This window comes from Ailuropoda melanoleuca, chromosome 11 (genome assembly GCF_002007445.2).
Source record: "Ailuropoda melanoleuca isolate Jingjing chromosome 11, ASM200744v2, whole genome shotgun sequence".
NCBI lineage: Eukaryota > Metazoa > Chordata > Mammalia > Carnivora > Ursidae > Ailuropoda > Ailuropoda melanoleuca.
This window is the reverse complement of record NC_048228.1, coordinates 56,611,252-56,637,376: the sequence shown is the minus strand read 5'-3', so window position 1 is coordinate 56,637,376 and position 26,125 is coordinate 56,611,252. Positions and strand designations below refer to the sequence as shown.

Below are 26,125 nucleotides of genomic sequence, written 5' to 3'. Positions count from 1 at the left end.
CTAGATTATTATGTAATCTGAGAAGAAAATCTGAAATGGAATAATACAATAATAGCATCATAGCATCACTGTATTTCATGGGAAGAATTGAAATGAGTGGTAAGGAAGGTTTAATTATAATGCCATAATGAAAAATATAAATTTGATTTACTAAAATGCTTGATGTTTGAACAGGGTATTTAAAGGATCCACGATACCAGGAAGTAGACAGGTAAGTTGGGTTCACTCTTGCTTAGTTTTAAATTACATTCTTGGAACTAGTTTATGAATTACCTGAATTTAGTTTCACAAATCTTATTCCCAACAGACGATTTTCAGGAGTTCGCCGAGATGTGTTTTTAAATGGGGTAAGTGTTTTATTTTATATGTTTAATGTTCATAAAACCAGGATCTATTTACTTTATAGTTCTGGGTTTGATTTTTATTATTGACATTAATATTTTTCATTTTAGTCCTACAATGATTATGTGAGGGAATTTCATAACATGGGACCACCACCACCTTGGCAAGGAATGGTTTGTATTCTTTTTTTGCAAATTGTTTAATTTCATTCACAGTTTTCATATATTTTGAATGCTTATTTGGAATTTGTTACACTTACCCATTAAGAGACTTAAAATATATTAATCTGTAGTGATAAATAGTTGGGAGGCTATTTTTAAAACTAAAGACTAATGAATAATTTGATTTGTGTTAATACAGGTTTAATTCATAAGTGTTATGGTTTATTATTTTAGTGCCTAGTATTGCAAACTGCCTGGGTTCACATGGCTTCCTTTCTCAACTCTGTGACCTTGGATAAGTTTCATAATACGTTTCTTAGTTTTTCTTATCTGTAAAACTCAGTGGGCATTTGTTCATTCTTTGGCTCATCAGATTAATAGTTAGTACCCATTCTGTGCAGGGCACTCTGCTTTACGCTGGGTTGGTGAATGAAACGGACATTGTGCCTGTCTTTGTATGGTTTGAAATTTAATGAATATCAATGTTGACCTTATGGGAGTGTGGAGAAGATAATTTACAAAATACGTGTGAAGTTCAGCATAGTGCTTGATCCCAATACTCATTAAATTCTTTCTATAAAATAAGGTTAGGGGCCCCTGGGTGGTACAGTCAGTTAGGCGTCTGACTCTTGGTTTCTGCTCAGGTTGGGATCTCCAGGTCATGAGATTGAGCCCCACATCAGGTTCCATGCTCGCATGGAGTCTGCTTGGGATTCTTTCTTCTTCTCCCTCTTCCACTTGTGCTTTCTCTTCCTCTAAAATAAATAAATAAATCTTTAAAAAAAAGGTTAATTAAATCTTGTGCATAATTTTTTTTCCTGTGCATAATTTTTAGTTTTTTTCTTTCTGTAAGAAAACCGAATATTCTTAGAGTATCTTTTAAGGTATTGAGATAACCGAAGCATTAATTCCTGAGAAATAAAAAACTTGGAAGTTTAAGTAGTTTTTATTGTTCATTTTTTTTTTTTTTAAATGCTGCCTGTAATGTGGTCTCTTCATCTGACTTATTTCACTTAAGGTACTGTATACAGATAGATGAATTATAAGATTGCTTTCCTTTAGATTCTGTGAAATTTTTAAAAAGTCAATATTATCTTGGTGCTGACTAGGAAAATAATCTTTGATTTGCCCTTAACTCATTTTATAATGGCATTTAAAAATTCTGTAGGTCCTGGAGGTTTTTTTTAAGGGTAGATGTTTGCATAGTGGTTAAGATGATTGATTCTCGAGCTAGGATGCCTGATGCTGTGTCCCAGATCTATCTCTTTACTAGCAGTGTGATTTTAAGCAAGTTACTTAACCAGTTGGTGGCTCAGTTTCCTCTTTTGTAAACCAGAAATACCGGTACCTATCTCATTGGGTTGCTGTGAGAATTATTTAAATAGGATGTATAAAGTGCTTAGGACAGTGCCTAGCTCATTGTAGGCATTGTATAATGGTTTGTTGTGTTCTATTAGTATTTAAGTGATATGGTATGAAAGTGTAAGCTGTTAAATCTTAAAGGATGTATAATTAGTTCATTATGCACATACCTTCAAGCACATAAAGAGGACATTTTGAAGAACCTTAATGTCATTAGAGTAAATGGATTGTAAGATTATTGAATTAATTGTTTGGGATAGGTGGTTTGGAAAGGAAAATTCTAAGAGTGGTTTATTTACAAGGATATTTGGCAGATGTTTATGGAAGTGGTTTTCTTTTTAGGCTCCTTATCCTGGAATGGAACAACCTCCACACCATCCTTACTATCAGCACCATGCTCCACCTCCTCAAGCTCATCCCCCTTACTCAGGACATCACCCAGTACCACATGAAGCAAGATACAGAGATAAGCGAGTAGTAAGTGCACGAGAAGGCTCAAGTGTGAGGGAACTACTTTGAATTCTGTTGATAATTTAAATTTGGGGATACTATATTATGTTGAATGGTGGACTGTTTCATGTTCTTACTGAATGCTGTTGTGAAGTAATTCACAACTTGTTTTTATTAAAAATGACTAATCCCTTTGGATTATTTAAATAGACTATATTTCTTTTCACTGATCAAGTAGATTGCTCAAGTTGAGGCAACTTCTACTTGTAACTCTTAGGTAATATCATAGGGATATCGTATACTAGGATATTTTCTTTCCATACAGGGGTCTTCAATTATAACTGTATTATTACAAATAGGTATTTCTAAGCTTTCTGTATATTCGGACTTTTCATAGGATAGATGGTGTGTATTAAGTTAGTTAACAGGTCATCTCTAGTCTCATTTAATTATTTCTCTGCCAGATTTTGACAGTTCACTTCTGATTCTTAAGACAGTGCTAACAAATGACAAACAGATGTTAAGAAAGGCAGATGAATAATCGTCTTTTAGTAATTATTGGTTCTAATAATTTGATATGGTTGATATGAAAAGCTTTTTTTGATCACTTCAGAACAGGATGAATAAAAGGCAGTTCTAGTTTGAGATTTCTGGGTTTTCATTATAAAATTGGTTAGATTGAGATTATTAAATGGTTGGTATTCATTTTTTTCCCCCAATAGTACTTTTATTTTTTGAAACTGAAATTGTCTCCTTGTACTTGTTATTACAGTTCCTTTGTGTATAAATTTGATGTTCCTAGAAAGGTAGTTTGGTTGTTAGAATAGGATGTACTGGTTGGACATCCCTGCCCTCCTCCCCGCCCCCATACTCGACTTGATGAGTTTTTTGGATGGACCAAATAAACACTCTTTATCTTCCCACTTAGTTGAAGAGCATGCATTTTTGACAGGGACAGTGAGAGTAGCCCAGCCTATCTTTGAGATACTTTTATTTATTTTTTTATTCTTGTAAGGATACTAATTCTTCAAAATCAAATCATTTTAGGATCTTTAATATTCAGTGAAACAGTTTAAGAATCCTAATTGACTAATAGACTTTTTTTTTCAGTCACGCAGGAAGAAATACATGGTCTATGTATGATGAAATCTTAGTTGGCTAGATGGGTTGTGGTGTTTTTAAAAATGCCTTTTATAAATGATAATTTTCAAAATAGGAATTCTTTATAAGATTCTTTTAGTAAAGGGTACTTGTCCTTTTTATGTAATTCTTTCGTTAGTGTATATATATTATGCTAATATATTCATGTATTCGTTGTTCGTGAGAAGTAAGGCGGAATTGTGTTTTTGAACCTTATATTCTGAATATTTGAGCTGACTTTTTGAAAAAAGACCAAGTTTAAGTAAGTAAAGGTGAGTTGAGAACTAAGAGTAGAAAGGTAGAGCAGAGGGGCACCTGGGTGCTCAGTCGGTTGGGCAGCTGCTTTCGGCTCGGGTCGTGGTCCTGGAGTCCTGGGATCAAGCCCTGCATCAGGCTCCCTGCTGGACGGGGAGTCTGCTTCTCCCTCTGCTCCTCCCCCTGGCTCATGTTCTCTCTCTCTCTCTCTCAAATCAATTAATAAAAAAAAATAAAAAAGCAGGGATCGAGCTTTAAGTAGCCACAGTGACAACTTGGACCTCACTTGGACAATTGCTCATCTTACCCTCTCTCGTCCTCCTCAGCCTTTTATGTATTATTAGGTCTGTGTGGACTAGACTTCACAATCTCCTATTTTTCTTAAAATTACATCCTGTTTCATAAGTTATTCAGTTTGAAAGAAAATATGGAATGTAAGAATTCCTGATTTTACCATAAGAGGGCAGACTTGGTTCAGGTTAGTAGAATCAGAGAAGGAAAAAAAGTAGGGTTCACCAATTGCAGAAAAACATTGATGAGGCTTAGCATAGTTGGCATCAGGCTTGTATCCATGATGGTTGATAGTCATCACCAGGTGATTACTTTGGCCTAAATCTTATTAAAAAGGTTGGATGGAAAAGTCATTGAGGTTATATAGCAGACTTCACAAAGTGAGTTTCAGCAAGATTTGAATAATTTCTGTTGTAGGTGTCTAGTAAGACATCAGAATCCTTTTTCTAAGCACTGTCAAAATTGTTTTATGAATTAACGCATTAGTGTGTTTCTCTAGATTTTCTCTACCATATAGTAATTACAATATAGGAACTCTTAAGTTCCTTTTTTTTTTTTTTTAAACAAATCTAACCCATTTCTTAACCTTTTCTAGCATGATTATGACATGAGGGTGGATGATTTCCTTCGTCGCACACAAGCTGTTGTCAGTGGTCGGAGAAGTAGACCCCGGGAAAGAGATCGGGAGCGAGAGCGAGACCGCCCTAGAGATAACAGAAGAGACAGAGAACGAGATAGAGGACGTGATAGAGAAAGAGAAAGAGAGCGATTATGTGACCGGGACAGAGACCGAGGGGAGAGAGGTCGATATAGAAGATAATGCGCTTTTGGAAGCACTGATTGTTTAAAGATAAAAAAATCTTGTATTTTTTTTTTTTGTGTGTGTTTACAAGTAGTAAATTTATTTTCAGCGGTCTACTTAAAGTTCATTGTGTAGAAGGGTTTATTATATCCCTCTTTGTTCCAAGCATGCAGTATAATAAGAACTGGAAAAACTCAAATCCTCCAAAAATGCACAGTTGACAGTTTGAGCTGACACTTCTATTGGAGCAGAATGGAACAGTCCAAGAATGTAGATATTGATTCATTCTCCATAAATGTTCATCTACTTAAAGTGTGTTCATCCTAGAGTTATTTTTTGTTTGTTTTCTTTTTTTTGGATCTTGATTGATGACTGCCATGATATTTTGCTTTGATGTGTTTCTAAAAGTAGTTGCACACGGTTCAGTAAAAATAATGCTGCTATCGAGTATGCAAATATTGAAGTATGATGGTTTGACAGTATGGCAGTGTTGTAGCAGCCTCTTTGTTTCTCCCTTTCCCTCTTTTTTTAATCTTAAAAAGTCACTTTTTATTTTTCTTCAGTCTTCAATAATGAGAGCAATATTAAGAAGACATTGCTATCTAATTTTTAATCTTTTTAAATAAAAAATTCCTATGTTCAGTAGCATGGTTGATGCTGTCGTTTAGCCTTCCCCTCCAAACTGTATACATTGGCTTGGAATGTTCACAACTTGCGTGTGTGGCAGCGGAAGATAATTCCCATATTCTACATTGCTACTGTTTTGTATAAAATAAATTGGTAAAGATTGACACTTACCTGTTGTACTTCTTTCTTGTCTGGATGCAAGTTTGTTTTCTTATGCATTAGTGGACATAAAATAATGCTGTGTGTTTAGGAACTGTAGGAACCCTGGTTGCCCCCCCCTTTTTTGCATATTTTAGCAGAAGTGATTGACCTAGGCCACTTATTTTAAAAGTTTAGTTCTATTTTTAATATAAGAATTAATGGTACATGGTGGAATTATATTGTATTTGGTTAAGTATTTATTCATCTGATAACATTTTTGGATCTACTCTGGTCACAGGATTGTTTCCTTATTTCAGGTTTTCTGTTGTTTTCATCTTTCGATAAGTGAACTGCTTGAAAGATGTTTTTCTATTTTACTTTTAAAATACACTTTTAAATTAACCTCTTACAGTTACATAGTTTAAGTTAACCATCAATCCTTCCCACTGGTAACAAGCTATGTAAAATAGAGAGCCACACAAGAATATAGTTTACAAAAGACTTTTTTGCATTTCAGTTTCTTGAGTTATACCTAAAATTTTGGCTTTTATTAAGTTGAATATTTAAACATTTGGGATATTTAAGTATATGACCACTTTTTTCATATAGTGTCCTATTTACCTTGTAGTCTGTACCAAGTCATGGTCACAATTTTAGGTTTAATCTGTGTTGGTCTGAAAAGGGGAATGCAGGAACTTCACTCTTGAAAGATACTTAAAACTATCAGTTTACTGCTTTTATATTCTCCCTGGCATTTAGAATATTTTTTCCGTGCACTCATATTTAGTAGATTTATTTACCTGTTTCAGAAATAAAGCCTAACGATTTATTTTAAATGTGTGCAGTGTGGTAGAGAAGAATGAACATTTAACTGTGTGTTAGGAAACCTGGGTTCTAGTGGCAGCATTGCCTTCAGGTAGACTGAAAACAGTCAATATAGGGGAAGTCACTTCACTGATGTTTGTATTCATCAGTAAGTTATAGAAGTTAATAGCTAAGGGTTTTTTCCCCCGGAAAACTTCTAAGGTATAGTGAAATCACTAGAAGTATTATTTTAAGAAATAACCAGTTAAACAAAATTAGGTAATAAAGTCATTTTCCTGAAATAATAGTAATAAGAAATTGTAAATCATACTGAACAGTTAGTATGTAAAAGTACTTTGTGCTTTCATTACTGACTTATTTCATTCTCCTGTAACATCCCATTCTTATTTTTATAGATGAGGAGACAGGCCCAGAGAGATTAAACTTGCCCGAGAGGACAAAAGTAGCAATCGATGAGCAAGTTTCCATCCATATTTTATCAATTTTAATCTAATTTGGTTATTCCGAGGAAGCCACTTCATCTATTTTGGAAAGAAGTAGAACATAAATTAATATATGTTTAAAACAATGGTCCTAGGTTCTACTAAGGATGTTAAACATAATTTTCTTCAAGCTTACTTATTAAGGAGAGGTTTTTCCTGAAGTGTCCAGTCACTTAGAAGTTAACCTATGCTTTGTATTTTGAGTGTTAAGAAGCTTATTAACTATCTACTTAATTTATTCTAAAAAGCTAACATGTATTACATTCTTACTAATAGACATTATTCTGTATACTATGTTAGCTCATTTAATCCTTACAATAATTTTCTCCTGATTTTTTTTTTTTTTTTTAGTAAGAAAACTGACAGGAACATGGTATAAAAGATTGCTTTATAATTTTTTCTCCCCTATGCAGAGGAGTCAAAATAATAGACTGTAAAATTGAAATGTTTGATTAGCTAATTGAAGACATAACAGTTTTTCTTACTGTGAGAGGAGTGGTTTCTTCCATGGACTCTATGATGTTAATTCTAAAAATATCTGCATCAATAACATACATTGTACCATATGTTCAAGTCAGAAACAGAAAATTCAGTTACTCAAAGTTTAGAAATCAGTCTGGGGTTTTATTATCTGGAGTAAAAGTTCAAGGGAGTGAAATTAAATTCAGGTATGTCACTTCTCTTTTGGCTTTGCTTTCCCTCTGAAATGGCTTTATTATTGTTTGTAGTCTAAGTGTTCTAAAAATGCCCATCACTACCTCCAGTCTTCTATTATCCATATACTTACCAGTGTCAGAAGGGGAGAGGTCAGTTTTCCACTGAGTTCTGTATCAGTTCCTCAAAAGGACTGAATAGCTATGCTAGTTTTCGTGGAGCCAGCTCCGATGTGATGTGTGTTCAGGGAAGTGGATTTCTTTGACCAGCCAGTGTGGGAGGCAAAAGAGGCAGGTGATAGTAAGGTCAGCTCCAGGGGAATTACATCAGGAAGGACAGTTTCCAAATGACAAAGTAACAGATGACTGATCAAATTTAATGCATGATCTCATACAGAACTAATACTTGAATGTCTGACTTTTCACTCACTGAGAATATTTTGTCATAGGCATAGCTTCCTTCTGGATATCTCTTTTCATCCTGCTGTAGAATGCATTGGTCACTTCTGAAGGACATAGATCCTGCTTTGTCATACTATTAAAATTATCCCAAGGGATGTTGGATGTTTGGAATAAGGAGGAGGAAATGAGAATTGCTCCCAGCATTTCACTGACTATTCTAGAGTTTCCTGACCTCAAGGTAAGGGTGACTGACACATGAATCATTTTATCTTGATTTTTAAAATTGATATGGATAGAAAAAAATGTCTAATGCAATTTGATATTAAAAATGAGGCACGTGACATTATTGGACCAAACATTTTTTTTTTGTGGGGTGGGAGACAAGCTTTTAGACCTCAAATTCATTCCTTAGGAATAGGAATCTTAACAGCTTAAATTACAGTCATCCAGGTCATCTAATTTTTTGCCTCAAGAAGTTCTTGTTTCTAAATCTCACACTTTTGTGTTTCCCTTTCAGTTTCTTCTTTCTGTGTGTCTCTGTGTGGCATCTGAAAGACTGTTCAATCCTACTAATGATACTCAGGGTATAACAGGTCAGTAAACTCTTGTACTAGATTTGGCTTCCACTGATGTCACTGAAAGGAACTTTGTTTTTAAATTATATGGCAAGAAGACAGGAGGCTACAGTTAGCCTCTCAAAGTTTCTGAGGGACTCAGTAATTCTGAAATGTAAGCTCAGTTTTTGGCTGAAAATATTAAATTGGTTGGCAGATAACTGGCTTGCAGAATCTAAAAATGCATATTTCCCGGTCCATTTGCAGTATTGAGAAGTGGATGAGAATTTTGGTACAAAATTAAGACTTTTTTTTTTAAGAATTTATTTATTTATTTGACTGGGAGAGCTCACAAGCATCGGGAGAGGGAGAAGCAGGCTCCCTGGGAGCTGGGATGCAGAGCTTGATCCCAGCACCCTGGATCATGACCTGAGGCGAAGGCAGACGTTTAACTGACTGAGCCACCCAGGGGCCCTGATACAAAATAAGACTTAAGTGGTTTTTATGGGAACTTTCTCTTTAGATGAAAGAAGTATTTTCTGTCTATTTTATAGCTTTAGAGAGTTTTTAACTGAAATCTATGAGGATAGAATGTTCTTGGGATTAATTTTAAGCTCACAACATTAATTTTTTTTGTGTTTTCAAACTTTAAATGCATATGAAATATTTACTATATACAGACTTTTGGGGGTTTTGGGAAAGGTTAAATCCTCATTTTTGTCGTATCTTATTTCAAAATCACATATCCGTGTTCTGTTATGTAGAAAACCTCATGCAAAAACTGGGGCTGTTATACTTTGTAAGTAAACATCTTTAGAAACATACATTGTAGTATAGTAGCTATCGTTACTGCCACGAGGATACACAGTTTGAGAGTTTGGAAACAGACCCCACTGACTTTTTATTAATAAATTTTAAATAATGGTTATGGTGAATGTTACTGATTTCCAAAAGGCCCCCATTCTTTTATTCATCCTAACAGTTTTTTAACTATAATTTAAGTGTCCTGTCCCACCATAACCCATGTGATTCAGGAATAGCTGGCCCCATCCTCAGAGTAAACCTGATTGACCTACATTAGTTTATTCCCCTAGGAACTCCTAAATCAGGGCATGGCATTCCTTTTGCCAGGGCTTAGTTTAGAATTGAGCAGTTTACCATACATAGATAGGCCAGTGAAATGCCATGGGAGTTTTTCTGAGGATTTCTGGGAAAGACATTTACTTGCTCTCTGGAGACAGACACTAGAAGAATACTTTTTAACCTCACGAAACTACATTATGTGACTCTGAAGCCTGGAGTTGTTACAACTCTTTTGCCAGCTTTGGGAAACTGTTTTAAGATAAATCCAACAAACAAGACAAAAGCAGAATTATCTTGCATGATAGAATAGAACTTTTTTTAATCTTCGAGGAACTTTTCTTTTTCACTGGACCTTGAAACAGAAACCCTGCAAGTACAGTCAAGGATTTGGGAAGAGGTCATAGATCTGAGTAAAATATAGAGGATTAGGGCACAGGATCATTAGGGACAAACAGATTATGTTAAAGTACATTTCAGCTCATCCAGAAGTCATACAGGGATATGTTTTGTAACTGGACTCATCAGATCCAAGTGTGGATATGGAGGAAAGGTGCTCAGAGCACATTGGAGTTGCATAGTAAAAAATATGGTAAGGGTGGAAAAGTGAAAGGGAACTTTATGATGTGACATTTAATCATCACATTATCTCTGGTGGGTGCTTTGAGCCTCATCGTTTTTGTTTTTTTATTTTGAGCCTCATTGTTTTAACTCAATAGCCCATAATCATAGTTTTTAAAATTTATTGAGGTATAATTGACATACAACGTTCTATTAGTTTCAGGTATACAAGATAGTGGATTTTGACATTTTATACATATTGCAAAATGGTCACAAGCAAAGTTTAGTGTCTGTTACCTTACAAAGTTAATGCAGTGTTATTAACTGTATTCCCTGTGCTGTACATTGTATCCCCATGACTGCTTTTATAAAAAGCAGTGCTGAACCTTTGTACTTAATGGCCTTCACCCATGTCATCTCCCACCACCACCCCCCTCTCCTCTGGCAACCACCAATCTGTTCTCTGTATCTGTGAGTCTGGGTTTTGTTTGATTTTTGTTTTAGATTCTGCATACAAATGAAATCATGTGGCCTTTGTCTTTCTCTGTTAGACCTGTTTCACTTAGCCTAATACCCTCAAGGTTTCTCCATGTTGTTCAAATGACAAGGTTTCATTCTTTTTATGGCTGAGTAATATTCGTGTGTGTGCACGCGCCGCGCACGCATGCATGCATGGGTGTATCCTATCTTTACCCATTTGTCCACCGATGGGCACTTAGGATGTTTCAGTGTGTTGGCTGTTAATAGTGCAGTAAAAATTGGGGTGCATATATAACTTTGAACTGGGGTTTCATTTTCTTTGGGTAGATACCCAGTAGTGGAATTGCTGGGTCACATGGTAGCTATATAATTTTTTGAGGATCCTTAACACTGTTTTCTGCAGTGGCTGAATCAGTTTTCGTTCCCACCAACAGTGCACAGGGTTCCTTTTCTCCACATCCTCACCAACACTTGTTATTTCTTGTCTTTTTGATAATAGCCATTCTAACAGGTGTGAGATAAAACTTGTGGTTTTGGGGGCGCCTGGGTGGTGCAGTCGTTAAGCATCTGCCTTTGGCTCAGGGCGTGATCCCAGCATTCTGGGATCGAGCCCCACATCAGGCTCCCGCTAGGAGCCTGCTTCTTCCTCTCCCACTCCCCCTGTTTGTGTTCCCTCTCTTGCTGACTGTCAAATAAATAAATAAAATCTTTAAAAAAAAAAAACAAGTTGTGGTTTTGATATTCATTTCTCTGTGATTAGTGATGTTATTAGCACTTTTTCGTGTACCTGTTGGCCATCTATATGCCTTCTTTGGAGAAATGTCTGTTCAGATCTTTTGCCCATTTTTTAAATGGGCAGTTTTTAAAACTTGAGAGAGTGCACATGGGCGGGATTGGGGAGGGGCAGAGGGAAAGGGAGAAGCAGACTCCCCACTGAGCAGGGAGCCCAACTCCGGGCTTGATCCCAGAACCATGACCTGAGCCAAAGGCAGACACTTAACTGACTGAGCCACCCAGGCGCTTTTTAATTGGTTTCTTTTTCTGCTGTCGAGTTGTTATGAATTCTTGTGGATATTCACCCTTTATCAGATATGTGATTTGTAAATATTTTCTGCTATTCTGTAGGTAGCCTTTTCATCTTGTTGATGATTTCCTTTGCTGTGCAGAGGCTTCTTAGTTTGATAGAGTCCCACTTAACTTATTTCTGCTTTTGTTGCATTTGCTTTTAGAATCCTATCTAAAAAATCATCGCCAAGACCAGTGTTAAGGAGCTCGCCACCCATGTTTTCTTCTAGGAGTTCTGTGATTTCAGGTCTTAAATCCATTTTGTGTTAACTTGTTTATGGCATATACCATTCTTTTGTATGTGTCTGTCCAGTTTTCCCAACACCATTTATTGAAGAGACTCTTCTTTCCTCATTATATATTCTTGGCTCCTTTATTGTAAATTAATTGACTATACATGCATGGGTTTAATTTTGGATTCCGAATTCTGTTCTCTTGTTTTGTGATTTTGTTTTTTAAGTTGGTTCCATGCCTAGCATGGAACCCAACATGGGGCTTGAACTCATGACCCTTAGATCAAGATCTAAACTGAGATCAAGGTCTGACTCTTACCTGACTGAGCCACCCAGGCGCCCCACCAATACCCTACAGTTTTAATTACTATAGCTTTGTAATGCAGTTTGAAATTAGGGAGTGTGATGCGTCCAGCTTTGTTCTTTTTCCTCAAGGTTGCTTCGACTATTCATGGTCTTGTTTCCATACAAATTTTATAGTGGTTCTTCTATTTCTGTGGTATGCCATTATAATTTTGATAAGAATTAAATTGAATCTATATATTGTTTTGGGTAGTATGGACATTTTAACAATATTCTTCCCATCTGTGAGCACAGAGTATCCTTCCATTTATTTGTGTTGTCTTCAGTTTCTTTCAGCAATGTCTTATAGTCTTCAGTATACAGATCTTTCATTTCCTTGGTTAAATTTATTGCTAGGTATTTTATTCTTTTTGATGCAATTTTAAATGTGTTTCTTCTCTTTCTGATAGTTCATTATTGTGTATAGAAACACAACAAATTTTTTATAATGATTTTGTAGCCTCTTAACTTTACTGAATTTATTAGTTTTAACAGTTTCCCAAGAGCATCTCCATAGGCCTGTAGAAGTGTGCCAGACAGCTGGCCCTTAGGCCAAAGCTCCTGGAAATAGGCCTCTTTCTCAGACTGAGGATGTACTCCTGTCTGCTGTCTGTGCCGTACCCTTGGGATGGTAATCTGCCAAGAGTTGCCTTCCCAGTTGTTAGTCTCATGGGACCCAGGAATGCAAGCCCCACAGGTCTCCCGGGGCCAAGTGATCAAGGACTTCCCCTGAGTTGCAGCCATAAGATCAGGGACACCAGATGTAAAAACTGGGAATCAGAGGAGTATAAAAGCTTCCCTCTGGGGGATTCTGGCACTCTGGAGAGTGGTAGAAGGAGAGTATGAAGATGATGAGAGGAGTGGGGGAAGTGTCAAAGGTGGTTCCCAGCAGTCTTACTCCCCTGAGAGTATCCCAAAAAGCTCCTGCCTTTCTGGCCAGTGCTTTTAAGGTTAGCAAATGAGTGTCTTTCACATATGTTTGGAAGCTTTTCAGATAGCTGCTTCTGCGCTAGGCCCTGTAGTAAGTGAGTCTGCACGTGAACCCTTTTACTGTTTTTCAATTCATTACAGTCCTTTAGGTCTTGATGGACATGAGCTCCATTAGCTTCCAAACCATATGTTTTGGGGGTCTTAAAAGTTGGGGTGTCCAATTTGGAGTACTAAGCCATTGCTCTTCAGGAAGAAGTTTCAGGGTTGTAAGTTCCCTCCCAGTTGTGGTTCACTGCATTGGGGGTGGGGTTTATGGTGAGAGTGGGTCTCAAGCTCTCCTGTTTGTCTTAATGTGGCCTCTATCATTTGCCCAATGTAAAGGAATTGCTCAGCTAGTTTTCAGGTCTTTCTCAGAGGAAATTATTACATATGTAGCTGTAGATTCCGTGTGTCTGGCGGAAGAGGCAAGTTCAGGATCTTTTCTACATTACTGTCTTGAACTGCCTCTAAAAACACTACCATCTAGTCTTAGAGCTTCATTAAAAGTGGTAGGCAAATCTGAATTAGTACAGATTTTGAAAAGTATATTCAATACAGCATGTCAGTAAATTTACATTAAATTCAGCAAAAATGTATGAAACATTTTCAGTGGGATACTTTTCGGGTATAAAGAGATGTAAAAGACAATCTCTGCCTTCAAGGAGGTTAAATCTTATATGGTGATAAAATACATATGCAGGGAGAATCTGAGTTTAAACTCAGATGATGAAGCAGGATTGTTTGGGGAAGTGGGTGAGATTTAGAAATGGCATAGATGTATGCGTGGGGTGTTGGAAATGGGAGAGGATTATAGTTGAAAATGTATTCAAAGCTATGTTAGAGCTAGATTGCCAGGAATTATTTGTTGGGGTGTTTTGTTTTGTTTTTTTATGTAAAGTAATACCTTGGAAAATTCTGCAAGTACTGTAATTATCTGTTGAAATTACAACAGTAGTGGATACCCGCTGAACAAATATTAAATCAAAAAGTATGTAAAATGTGATAGTCTCATTTTCTAATCTAATCTAATTTCCATGGGTAGTGTTATCAGTTTGATATTCCAGGCTTTTAAAAAAATATATAATCATCTATATGCTTTGTTTTGAGATTCTTATTTTAGAAAACAACATATATACTTCTTCAAATAGCTTTTTTGCACTCTACAGTGTACCATGAACATAATTCTGAGTTCGTGCATATTGAATGCCTTTTTTTCTTTTTAATGGCTTCATATTTTCTAATAATGAATGTACCAAAGTGACATTATCCATTTACTTATCCTTGGACAGTTAGAGAATTTTTAAATGTTGCTGTTACAACTGTGCTGTAATGAATATTCTTGTACCTATATTTTAACACTTAAACTATTTTTTGTAAGATGGAAGTCTTGAATAATATGGTTTGGTCGTTTTACATTTTGATAGGAATTGTCAAGTCATTTCTTCAAACAGTTGTACAATTTACTTAAACGGTCTCTGAGACTTGCCCATTTAATATATTCTCTTACCAGTATTGGAATATTTAGAGCCCTTAAATTCCTGTCAGTCTAATAGGAGAAAAACACTGTTTCATTTTTGTATTAATTTGTGTTTCCATACATAATTATTTATAAATTTGAGCATCTTTTCATAAATTCATTTAACCATTTGTTTCTTTTCATGGTGATTGCCTTTTCCTAGTCTCTGCTCATACAGTTGTGAGTACTTTTTTATTATATTTTAAGCATATGAATAATACACATATGAGTATTAATGGTTTGTGATATGTATTCTCTACTAATGATAGGTTGTCTGCTTATGGTATCTTCCTCCATATAAAAGTTTAAATCTTTCATACAATTAAATACATAAGTAATTTATGGGCTCTTGATTTTCAGCCGTTTTCACTGCCAGTTTCTTTTATATATTTTTAAATTTTAAAGGTTCTTTTTTTTTAACATTTAAATCTGTAATATTTGATCTGAAATTTGTTTTTGTAGGAATATGGCTTTGTTATATGGCACTCTCATTGGATATTGTCCCAACACCATTTATCATTGAATTATCATGTCTGAATGATTTCCTGAGCCTCTTTTATCACACACTGAATATATACACCTGGTTCTGTTACGGATGCCAGTCTGATCTTTGATCTACATATCTGTGTCTACACCAGGGCCACGGTGTTTTATAACAGTGGTCCACTCCAGTGTGTATTCACTTTTAATTTTTCTTTTATTTTTGTGCATTTAATATTACTCCATAATAACAGTATAACATTTTTGTGCCTTTTAAAAATATTTTCAGAATTTCGAAATAAATTCATTGAGCCCACTATTTGGAGAGAATAGTTTAAATGTTGAGGTTACCCATCCAGGTACATGGTAGTTCTTGTCATTTTTTCATGTCTTTGTTTCTGTTTTTAAGTAAATCTTTATATTTTTCTTCCAGTATGTATTACACATTTTTTCATTAGGATTATTTTTATTTATGTTTCTGTTGCTGTTGTGACAAATTCTATAATACCTTATGATTGATTTTTTTTTTCCTCTTAGGAAGTATACTGATTTTTATTTATTTCAAGGTTTGTGTATTTTTAGGAGTGGGGAGGGGAGGGGCAGAGAGAGAGAATCTTCAAGCAGACTCCCTGCTGAGTGCGAGCCTGAAGGGAAGTGGGCCTAGATCTCATACACAACCCATGAGATCATGACCTGAGCCAAAATCATGAATCAAGATGCTTAACTGAGATACCCAGGTGCCCTGGAAATATACTGATTTTTGATACTGCTCTTATATTTGGTTATTTTACAGAATTTAAGTGGTCTGTGATAATTTTCATTAGTTGTGTTTGATTTTTCTTAACACCATACCACTCACAAATGATGACAAATTTTCTTCTGCAGTCCAAATTTTATTATTTTTACATATTTTTCTTTTAAATTGGCCAAGCTTTCCAGTACAATACTGAATAGTTAAGATTAACAACTAAACATTCTTGTCTAGTTCTTGACTTTAATGATAATACTTCGTTGAGGAAGAGGGAAAAAACAACTACTTAGCAAAAACTTAAGAATTCATACATGTGGTATGATCAAACGGTATCTATGGGCTTATATTGAGAAGTATCTTCTGATGATCAGTCTTATTTAACCATTTCAGTTTTTGTTTTTGCTGATAGTTGTCACATCTCTAAATAATAGTATATAGCTGTTTCAAAATTTATAGTTTAGATAATGTATGTATATTTAATACCTTTACCCAACCTTATAAAACTTCGCCTCCTTCCACATCAGCCACATTTTTATTCTCAATTCCTCCACTGAGAAACTGTGACCACCATCTCTTTTTTTAGAGAAAGCTTCACTTATCTCTTCATTTTGTAAGATGAGGAAATTGGTTCTTCTGTCCTTCCACTTACCTCTCTGCCTCCATTAACCTCCTGCCTTCAACTAACTACTCTAAAATATGCTGCTGGTTTTACATTATCAAGGTTAATAACATTTATATTGTTTTGTAACTATAGTTAAAGTTTCTGTCATTTGTAGATTGATTCTTAACACAGTACATAAATATCATTTTCTTTGCTTTGTATATTGCAACTATTATTCACTCCAAAGCCAAATAATACTGTTTATTTCTTTATGTGTTATATGTCATGACACCCATGCTCCTGAATGGATAATATTCCTGCGGTAAATTTTAATTGGATTTCTTTTCTCCTTCCCCCCTCCCGCTTTCTTCTTCCTCTTTTTCCTCTTTCTTTTCCTTTTCCTCCTCCTCAACCCCCCTTCAGTAGCCCTCCCCCCAAGTAATTTTCTTCATCATGTCTTCACTTTTTTCAAGTTTCTCAGTCATCTCCTCCTCCACTCATTTTCAACTAAGAGGGCAGCCAGAGCCATGTGTCTTCCTTTTCCAACCTGACTATAGGACTTGGCACAGCAAATCCACTGTGAGTCCACTGTTTAGTGATTCCAATTTCTTTTTGTTTCTTGGTTTAGAGTTTTGTTTTTTTGGAGTAAATTCTTCACATAACTGCTTGAGAAAGTTTAATAGTCATTAGCTCTGTTTACCATGTATTTTTTCCCCCTGCACACACCACCCACCTTCCAGGCACACTGTAGGTTTGTATGTTTCTGCTGCCTAAAGTGAACTTGCTTTTTTCAGTGAAAAGCCTCTTTTCTTATGTAAGAGTCACCAAAAATGTTCCAGATAGTGGCAGTTCTGTCAGCCTGGTTTCTGGGGTGAGAATAATTTGACACAGAACTTTCAATGTAACTGTAGCGGACATGGAACAAGGGAGAGAAGCACCTTTATTATTTTAAGATTGGAAGATTTTTGGGTTATTATTGCAGCATAACCTAGTATATTCTGACTGATGTAGGAAGGATATGTGAGTTCGTTTTAATTCCTAAAATATTTGAAACCCTATTTACTGAATACTTGATAGCTAATTTGGAGAGAGAGAAAACTCTAGATTAAAAACACTTTTCCCTCAGAAAAATAAAGACATTGATCTGTTGTCCTAGCATTTCTTGCTGCTGCTAAGATGCTGGGGGAAGTACAATTCCTGTTCCTTTGCAGATAATCAAAAATTTTCCCTTCTTAAATCTTTTAGGATCTTGATTTATCTTTGTTTAAAATTTCATAGTAATGAATATTTTGTGCATCCAGCTTGGCTCTCCATTGGCTGTTTCTGAAGATCACATACATTTCTACTCTAGAAAACTTCATTGCATTGTTTTGCTAATTGTTAGTATTTTGTCTCTAGAACTGATCCTATGAAACAGGAGTATGGTAAAAGGAAAGTGACATAAGGAAGGACGGAAAGCCAATACCAAGGTTCATTATCAACCTGGTCACTGCTGTGGAGAATTGGTTCTATCCTGCTGGGACCATCTAAAGTGTATGTAGAATGCTTCTTAAATTAGGCCACCTAAAAAATGGTGGAGGAGAGAATGTATTATAGCTCTTGTCTCCCCATTTGTCAAGGGTTGTGTGTGGTGCTAAATAGCTCTCTGCTGTATTTGGATGTTCATGTGGTAAACATAGCTTCTTGTAGGTGTCCCACACAGTGACATGAGAGAGACTCGGGCAGAAAGGATTGTTCAGGACAGCTGATAAATGACTATCTGGTTATCTCTTTAAGGAAGCTGGTTGATAATGCAGTAGCTGAAGGAAAACAAGGGTGGTGACGGGATAGAAAGCAGTGAAGACGTGAGGTGGGGCAAAATGAACGATAAATGTGGTCTACATTTTGCAATGCTCTTAATTTTTGGTGCCCTCTATTAAGGCCCGTCAGTGACAGAGTTTTCAATATGGTGGCCAAGTTCAGCCTTTACAAATGGGTGTTAGTAAGAACAAGCTTGGGGTTCTGAGGGAATAATAAGTATTTATCATCTTCCTCCTCTATTACAAATTTCATATCTCTTCTCTGGGCCAGCATTTCGGCTATTTGTTCTAAATTATTAGTCTGATGGGATGACATGAGCCTTCATCCTCAAGTTACCTAAGCCTTCTTGGATCATGGTTGCTGCAAGTAAGTGCTTAAGAGTTGTCATTAGGCACTGAGTTCCGACCTCTGAATTTTAGGCATTCTTCTTCATCTCCTGGATCTTCTAAAAATCCTATTAATTTCCTATTATGTAACTGTGATCCTTAATCAGGATAATTGTCAGTGTCAGTTGTCCCCACTAACTATTTTCTGTCTCAGTGATATGAGGAGTCCAAAATGACCAAGTCATAGCTTTAGTTGAGTGGAAACTTTGCTGTGTTCCCTGATAGATTTTTCTCTACCAACCTACCCCCAGAAGCAGAACCCAGAAGAAACCGGGGATTCAAGATTGTTGGGCTTGTTCCCCCCACCCCAGATCTCAAGGTTCCATTCTTTTTCTATCCAGGCCCTGTCTTTGGCATAGGAGGCCGGTTGGAAGTTGTGAGTTGGGTCTCCTTTGTAGCTCTGTTATCTTTGCAATTAAATTCTAAACGTGGTTTTCTGCTGCTTCAGAAGAGTCTAAGCACTGCCAAGGAGAACTGATTTCACAGCCTGTTTTGATTTGATATTTGTTTAAACTGAGCTGTCATTTTCTTTTTTCAAGCCTTCTAAAACTGTTAAAGTCATTTTCACTCTATATACTATGCAATTACCGTTGTGCCTGTATATTCCATAAGTCAGTACTTTACCTTCCCTATTCTTTACTCCCCTGTATGAATCAAAAATTGTGATTTTACTAAATTCTAGGAGTTGTCACCCTTGCACATGTCATCAGCAGTGAGATGAGTCTTGCCAGTTATGAGTGAATTGTCCAATTCCCAAGTCTCATCTTAATAGGTCTACTTTTAAGGCCAGTTCTGGTACAGATGCTCTCAGTCTGTGTTCTCCTCAGAGCCTGAGATAGGGATCAGAATGCAGTTTGAGAAATCCAAGGACTCCAGGAGTAAAGGACAAGGAAAGGTGAAATGGGAAGTCCAGGAAAGGGAGAAAAGTCAGTACCTGTGTATTACAAAGTTGATCATCACTGTGGACAACTGAGGCTTAATCCCATTGAGACCTAGTAAGCAGCTGTGTGGAATATACCCACAAATGACTACCTGAGGGATGGGAGAGAGCTCCTGTTGAACAGACTGCTAGATTATACACATGTGAGTGTATGTGAGTTCGTTCAGCAGTTTTATGCAGTGGTGTCAATCATAGTGCAGAAAGTGAGAGATCTGTGCTATTAGGTTATAACTGTACGGAAGCTCCTTGTCACAGCGAAAACTGGAGAAAAAAAATGGGCTGAAAAGGTATGAGATGGGGCATAAGAGGTGTGAAATATACAAAAGCACTCCCTTTTTTTCTGTTTTATTTTACATTTTATTATTATATGGATGGAGTATTTTTGATATCTGAAATTACTAATACAGTTAATCTTTCATTTTTAAAAATTCTCATGTCTGTTGCGAGGGAGTGTGTGTGTGTGTGTGTGTGTGTGTGTGTGTGTTTATTTTAGCCTTACCCTGCCATTTACTAGCTTTCCTCAAATGTTTGCTAATCTTTGATTGTTTAAATTTAAGGATGAGGCAATAGAATGACTCACTGGGATCTCTTTGTACCAGTGAAGGACTTGTTAACTGGATGAGTTTTTGTTTTTTTTAAGTTTATCCAAGACTTTCATTTTTGGCCAACTTTGACTTTCATGCTAAGAATGCATATATTACTAGGCATTACCTAAGGGGACCTGTAAATGTCAGAATAAGAAAGGCTTTATTTAGATGTGTTACATTGATTCTAGTTACTTTATTTCACCCTGGACAATTTATTTCCTTTAGATTTTTTGGTGGTGGGGGAATAAAGAGGGTGGTAGAGGTAGATAGGGTGTAGGGACCACAGTATAAGTGTCTAGCTTCTAGATATTTATTTTTCCTACACCAGGATCCAATCCAGGATCATATGTTGCATTTACGTGTCAACCTCCTGAGTCTCTTTTAATCTGAGACAATCTTTTGGTCTTTTTTTTTTTTTTCCCCTTAATTTCAACACTTTTGATGAATTCTTGGCCAGTTATTTGATAGAATGACCTTCAGTTTTAGGTTTGCTTGATGTTTCTTTATGATTAAATTCAGATTGTACATTTTTGGCAAGAATACTGCCGGGGGCGCCTGGGTGGCACAGCGGTTAAGCGTCTGCCTTCGGCTCAGGGCGCGATCCTGGCATTATGGGATCGAGCCCCACATCAGGCTCCTCCGCTATGAGCCTGCTTCTTCCTCTCCCACTCCCCCTGCTTGTGTTCCCTCTCTCGCNTGTTCCCTCTCTCGCTGGCTGTCTCTATCTCTGTCAAATAAATAAATAAAAATCTTTAAAAAAAAAAAAAAAAGAATACTGCCGAAGTGATGTGCTCTTTTAACTATCATTTTCCTTAAGGCATATGATGTTAATGTATCTCATTAATGGTGATATTAACTCTGATCACTTGATTAAGATGATGTCTGCAGGTTTCTGCACTATAAAGTTACGATTTTTCCTTTTGAAATTAAGTATTTTATGAGGAGATACTTGGAGACTGTGTAAATATCCTGTTTGTCATCATGCCTTTGCCTTCTAATTTTAGTATCCATTGATAGATAATTCTTGCCTAAAACAAATATTACTGTCGTGTCTGCCTAATAGTGATTTCTGTATCCATAATTTCTTCTATAATTATTAATTGGAATTCCAGCATAAGGAATAACTTCCCCTTTCCTGTACTTATTTATTTTTGTTTCTTTCAATATAGATTTATGGATATTTCATTTATCTTATGGGTCATGATCTATAACTATCATTTTTTATTTTGTTTCTCAAATTATTCCAGATTTGATTCATTGGAGCCCTCTCCAGTTGCTTCGTATTTCCTTTTGACATGTTCCCATCATTTAATATACGTCAAGATGATTTGTGCTTATCTTATACTTTTCTTGCTCTATAACTAAAATCAGTCATTTGTCTAGGATGCTATGGTTCCTATTATTAAGGAATAATACCTAGAAATTAAGATCTGGGTTGTAGGTGTGTTCATTGTTGCTGGGATGTTACTGCTTCTAGGCCCTTCTTAGCAGAGAGAGTTGAAAAATATATGTATGTGCAGTATAACTTTTATTGGCAGTTGAAGAAGAAAAACATTTTGATCATTCTAACGGGGAAAAGGAGAATGCAGTGAGAAAAAGCATGGTAATTAAATGTTAAATTGTTAAGGTAAGTGCAAACTAGTATTTTAATTTCATACATTCATTTTCATTTAATGTAATACATTTACATTAATTTAAATATGAATTAAGTAAAATGACCTATTAAGAAAGATTCTCAGACTTTTTAATCCACCTTATATTGTTTAAAAAAGAAAAATAACTAATTCAAGATGACCTAGATTTGTTTTATATATTTGTGTGTATTTAGCCAGTACTAAGTAAAAATTAATGTAATACTATTAATACCAAAGTAGAATAAAAGATACAAAGTACAACATGTGATAAAGAGAAACATCTTTATGGATAGAAGTAATTCACTAAGAATTAACAAATAAAAAGGGTAAGATTTTAGTATACCTCAGAAACTGATAAATCATGCAAACAAAAAATTCGTATGATAATTATTTGTTTTGGTAACAAAAGTTGAAGGTCCCTTATTTTAGCAACAAAAGTAACAAGATTCATCAGTTGAATTCTGCAGCTCACAGAAAGTATATCCATTCTTTTCAAGTGCAGATGAAAAATTTATAAAATTGCACTTAGGCAGGGTAACAGATAAAATCTCAACAAATTCTAAAGTATCTCTATAAAACAACTCTTGACTGTAGTGCAATAACATTTTAAAAAATCATTAAATGGGTATACCCTTTCCCCAAACATAGACATTTAAGAGTACCGTTCAGTGTAGTAGACTAAGCTGATTTTAACTGACTCAACCCTTTTCCACTTCTGCTTCAACTGCATATACATCCTGAAGAATAGACAACATAGAACAACATACACAGCCACATACAAAACCAAGAAAGGATATCTGCCAATTGTTAGCATAAAAGGAAATACCATAAGTAGATGCTTATTATAGTAGCTTTAAAAAAGTGGCTTTGGGGAAGAATCAAAAAAAAGATAAGGGCCTTAACAGTAGGCATCTAAATTTGCTCTATCTGTAGAGTGCAGTGACTTCAGGCTAAAACAGTAAATTGTAATGAAACTTGTGATCCTGGCAGGCTTCAGCAGAGGCAATCAAAAAACATTCTGAAGGGATGCTTTCACAGTACAGGACGTGTCGAATGTTTGCAGAAATCAATACCTGTTGAAGATTAGTTCATGAAAACCACACGAGATAACTAACTATACAAAATAGGATGATTTGCACCCAAAGATTGTAGATAGAGAAAAAAAGTGTTTAGACATGAAAGAGTGGCTAACTAAGAATGGAATGGGTTGAGAAGGATGTATAAAAGAACCATTCCAAAATTCTAGAAATCAGAAATTCATTTATTACGTGAAATATAATTGATTTTATGAAATAAAATAGAACTGAATGGATGAATAGAAGAATGAACAAAATAAGCTGTAGAGAGAATTAGTGAGTTTTTCTGTTTTCCTGACTGAACCTTGATTATTGATAGAGCCCCCTAGACCTAAAGGCTCTAGGAATTTCAGGTAAACTGATTAAAATATAGGTGTTACTTGCCAGCCCCTTACATTAGAGCCCTCCTTATTACCTGTTGTATTTCTAAAGGTCTTGTTTCTAATTGTTTTCCTGGCCTTAATCACGCATCCTGTGCTTCATTGCAACATTTGTGATTGAGCCAATGTATTTGCCTCAATTTTTGTTTCATTCCATTCCAGCTCTTGCAACCTGCTTGTACTCATTGTGCTGATCAGTCATAGCTCCAAAGGTCATCTTCTCTTACTTAGGATTTCTGATTAATTTTTACCAGTTTATATCATTTTCATTGACCTTATTTCTTTGCCAGTCACTCTGAGCCACTGTCATCCATGACCCCAGAAATCTAGATTTTTTACAGATAATTTATCCTTTATAGCTTCTTGTCACCAAAAAAGAGTCAGTAGAAAAACACCTCAGTAGAGAATGAGTGCAGTACATGCAATAAACCTGAATAGACAAAAAACATACAAAAGATGGCTAATGAGATAAAGAAGTTAGGGATTGCCAATTAAGTCAATGAAATGCATTTCCATATATTTTGAATTGGTAGAATACATATCCACCATAGGAGAGGCACCAAGTAACTGATAACTCTAGTGCTGTTTGATGGCTGTTAGAACAGATTGGTGATGGGTGCAGAGATGGTTACACGTGGACTCAACAGAATGATTCCCTCTGACCACTACTGCACTAGCAACTACTGATAACAAAGAATCTAGCCTGCTAGTGTGTCTATTCTGATTATATATTTGGAGATCAATGAGGCTATAGACTCAATGGGCCTCATCTTTGAGGCTGGACTTCCCTATATACCCCTCATTTCACAAACTTCATTTTAAAATTATTCACGTGAGTTTTACCATGATCCAGTGCTCAAAGGTACAAAATCTTTGGGATGCTAACAGATGAGAAATTTGGAATATCGTCTGCTGTGCCAGTTTTCAATTCATTTTGTCTCAGCTTCAGATTCAGCTTTGTGATACTGAATCTGAACGCTGTCTACATTTCTTTGCTAACTGGCTGTCAGGCTTCATCAGTAGAGGACGTAGGGGTGACTGCATGGTGTCAGGGGGACCTATCCCTTTAAAGGCCTCACCTTTCTTTTTTATTATTCAGTAATTTTTGTGACTTTTGTTGGATTTTAAGAACATATTTAAAGAATGTACTTAAAAGCCTAAAGATATACTAAAAACTACAAGTACACTAGTAGTGTATTTTTATTACTTTTCCTTTAAATAACATTGCATTCTGTTTGGAAATTGGCAATTAAAACTCCTGGTTGCACAGTTCCTGACATAGATGGACCCACCTTCTTCCTGCATTATTACCGGGATTAAGTTCATAAGCATTTGAGTTTTGTCTTCGACCTCTATAGTGCTTACATAATTCTGATTATAAGCAATATATTTGAAATAAACAATACTAGCACAGAGATTATAAAGATGAAAATGTTACATCAGTTCTGTCATTCTGTGTAACCGCATGGAGTTTTTGTGTTTAAATTTTTTTGGACTTCTTAGACATTTGAAACCTGCAAGAGTCAATCTTGAAGAAACAAATACATGGATAGTATTGCAGTTTTTGGAATTTATAATGGGATTTTTGTGACTTTGCTAAATGATCTTTATCTTTACGTCTTTTCCTAACTATTAAGTATTACATTGCTTTATGTGAACTTTTCAAAATTAAAAGAAATGGGAAAACTTGATCAGCTGGGATTGGACATAGGTTTATGTATCTGGCTGTATGGTCTAAGGATTGCAGAGATCAATTTTGACAAAGTCATTATCTTATTTGTAGAAGTTACTTCATTAAGAAAACAAGTAGATTGGAATTCAGCTTGGGTTGTACATGCAGAGCTTCATTATGCCTCAGGCTAATGTGTATGTGTAAGGTTTCTCTCCTCTCACCTCCCGCCTCACTGTTTTTTAAAAAAGACATTAATGTAATTAAAGAACATTAATGCATTACTTTTTTCTTCTTTGTACTTTACTGTTTATTTTTTACTTTTTAGCGACGTGATTATACCAAGTTTAGTAAAGAAAGTATTCATTGTTTCCTTTCTGGATATTATTATTATAATTAGTTTCATCAGTGATTATTGCTAAAAGTAATTTTGTTGTATAGAAGAATGCTATAAATATCTCCTCCATATAATCAAAAATGCTGAGTATTGCTTCATTTCCATCCAACTGTTTAAAATATATCTCTTATCAGGCAGAAGAGCTGCTCTTAACTTGGTTTCTTTTTTGTTTTTGTGGTTTACTTTGTAAGTTGTGTTCTGAGTCTAAAGGCTCTATTACCAATATTTAAAGGCAAGCATTGGAGACCTTTTTTCTGTTTCTTATGCATGGACTTCAAAAATTGTTGCACATGATATTTGGCTCTTTATGCCATCTGCAATTTATTTTTCTATGGGATGTGAGAAAAGAATCAATAAAAAGGTTATATAAGTTTCTGTTTTGATATCCTCCATGTTCCACATATTAAAGCAGTGGGAAATATCTGACTTGACAAGGTAGGGCCAAAAAATGGGAGATTATTGTAGGAAGAGGGAAATCTTCTAACATTATAATCCAGAGGAATTAGACTAAATCCTGCTGGGCCCCACCCACCTATCATTACTACTCTCCTTTTATTTTGTGTCTTGCTATCCAGTTATAAAGCATTGTTCAATAAAGTGAGAACAGGAATTCAGACATATCCAAGCCTTTGTGTGGAAAATATCTTTAGTCCTTTCAACCAAAGATTTTACTGGTTGCATAGTTTTAGGT

At 35.6% G+C, this 26,125-nt stretch overlaps 1 protein-coding gene across 6 annotated transcripts in view; it reads left to right on the top strand.

Annotated features, from left to right (window-relative positions):
- The window catches only part of YTHDC1 (YTH domain containing 1), a 36,283-nt gene extending 30,683 nt beyond the window's left edge, over positions 1-5,600 (top strand). For 2 of the 6 annotated variants that reach the window (XM_034671731.1, XM_034671729.1), the window contains 5 exons: positions 175-211; positions 284-347; positions 453-515; positions 2,208-2,366; positions 4,597-5,600. In XM_034671731.1, the coding sequence (XP_034527622.1) occupies positions 175-211; positions 284-347; positions 453-515; positions 2,208-2,366; positions 4,597-4,821 (548 nt within the window). In that variant the 3' untranslated portion in view covers positions 4,822-5,600. The remainder of the gene's footprint in view (positions 1-174; positions 212-283; positions 348-452; positions 516-2,207; positions 2,367-4,596) is intronic. The other 4 variants (XM_011237492.3, XM_002929456.4, XM_034671730.1 and 1 more) reach the window with 3 other exon arrangements.
- Positions 5,601-26,125: the final 20,525 nt, after the last annotated feature.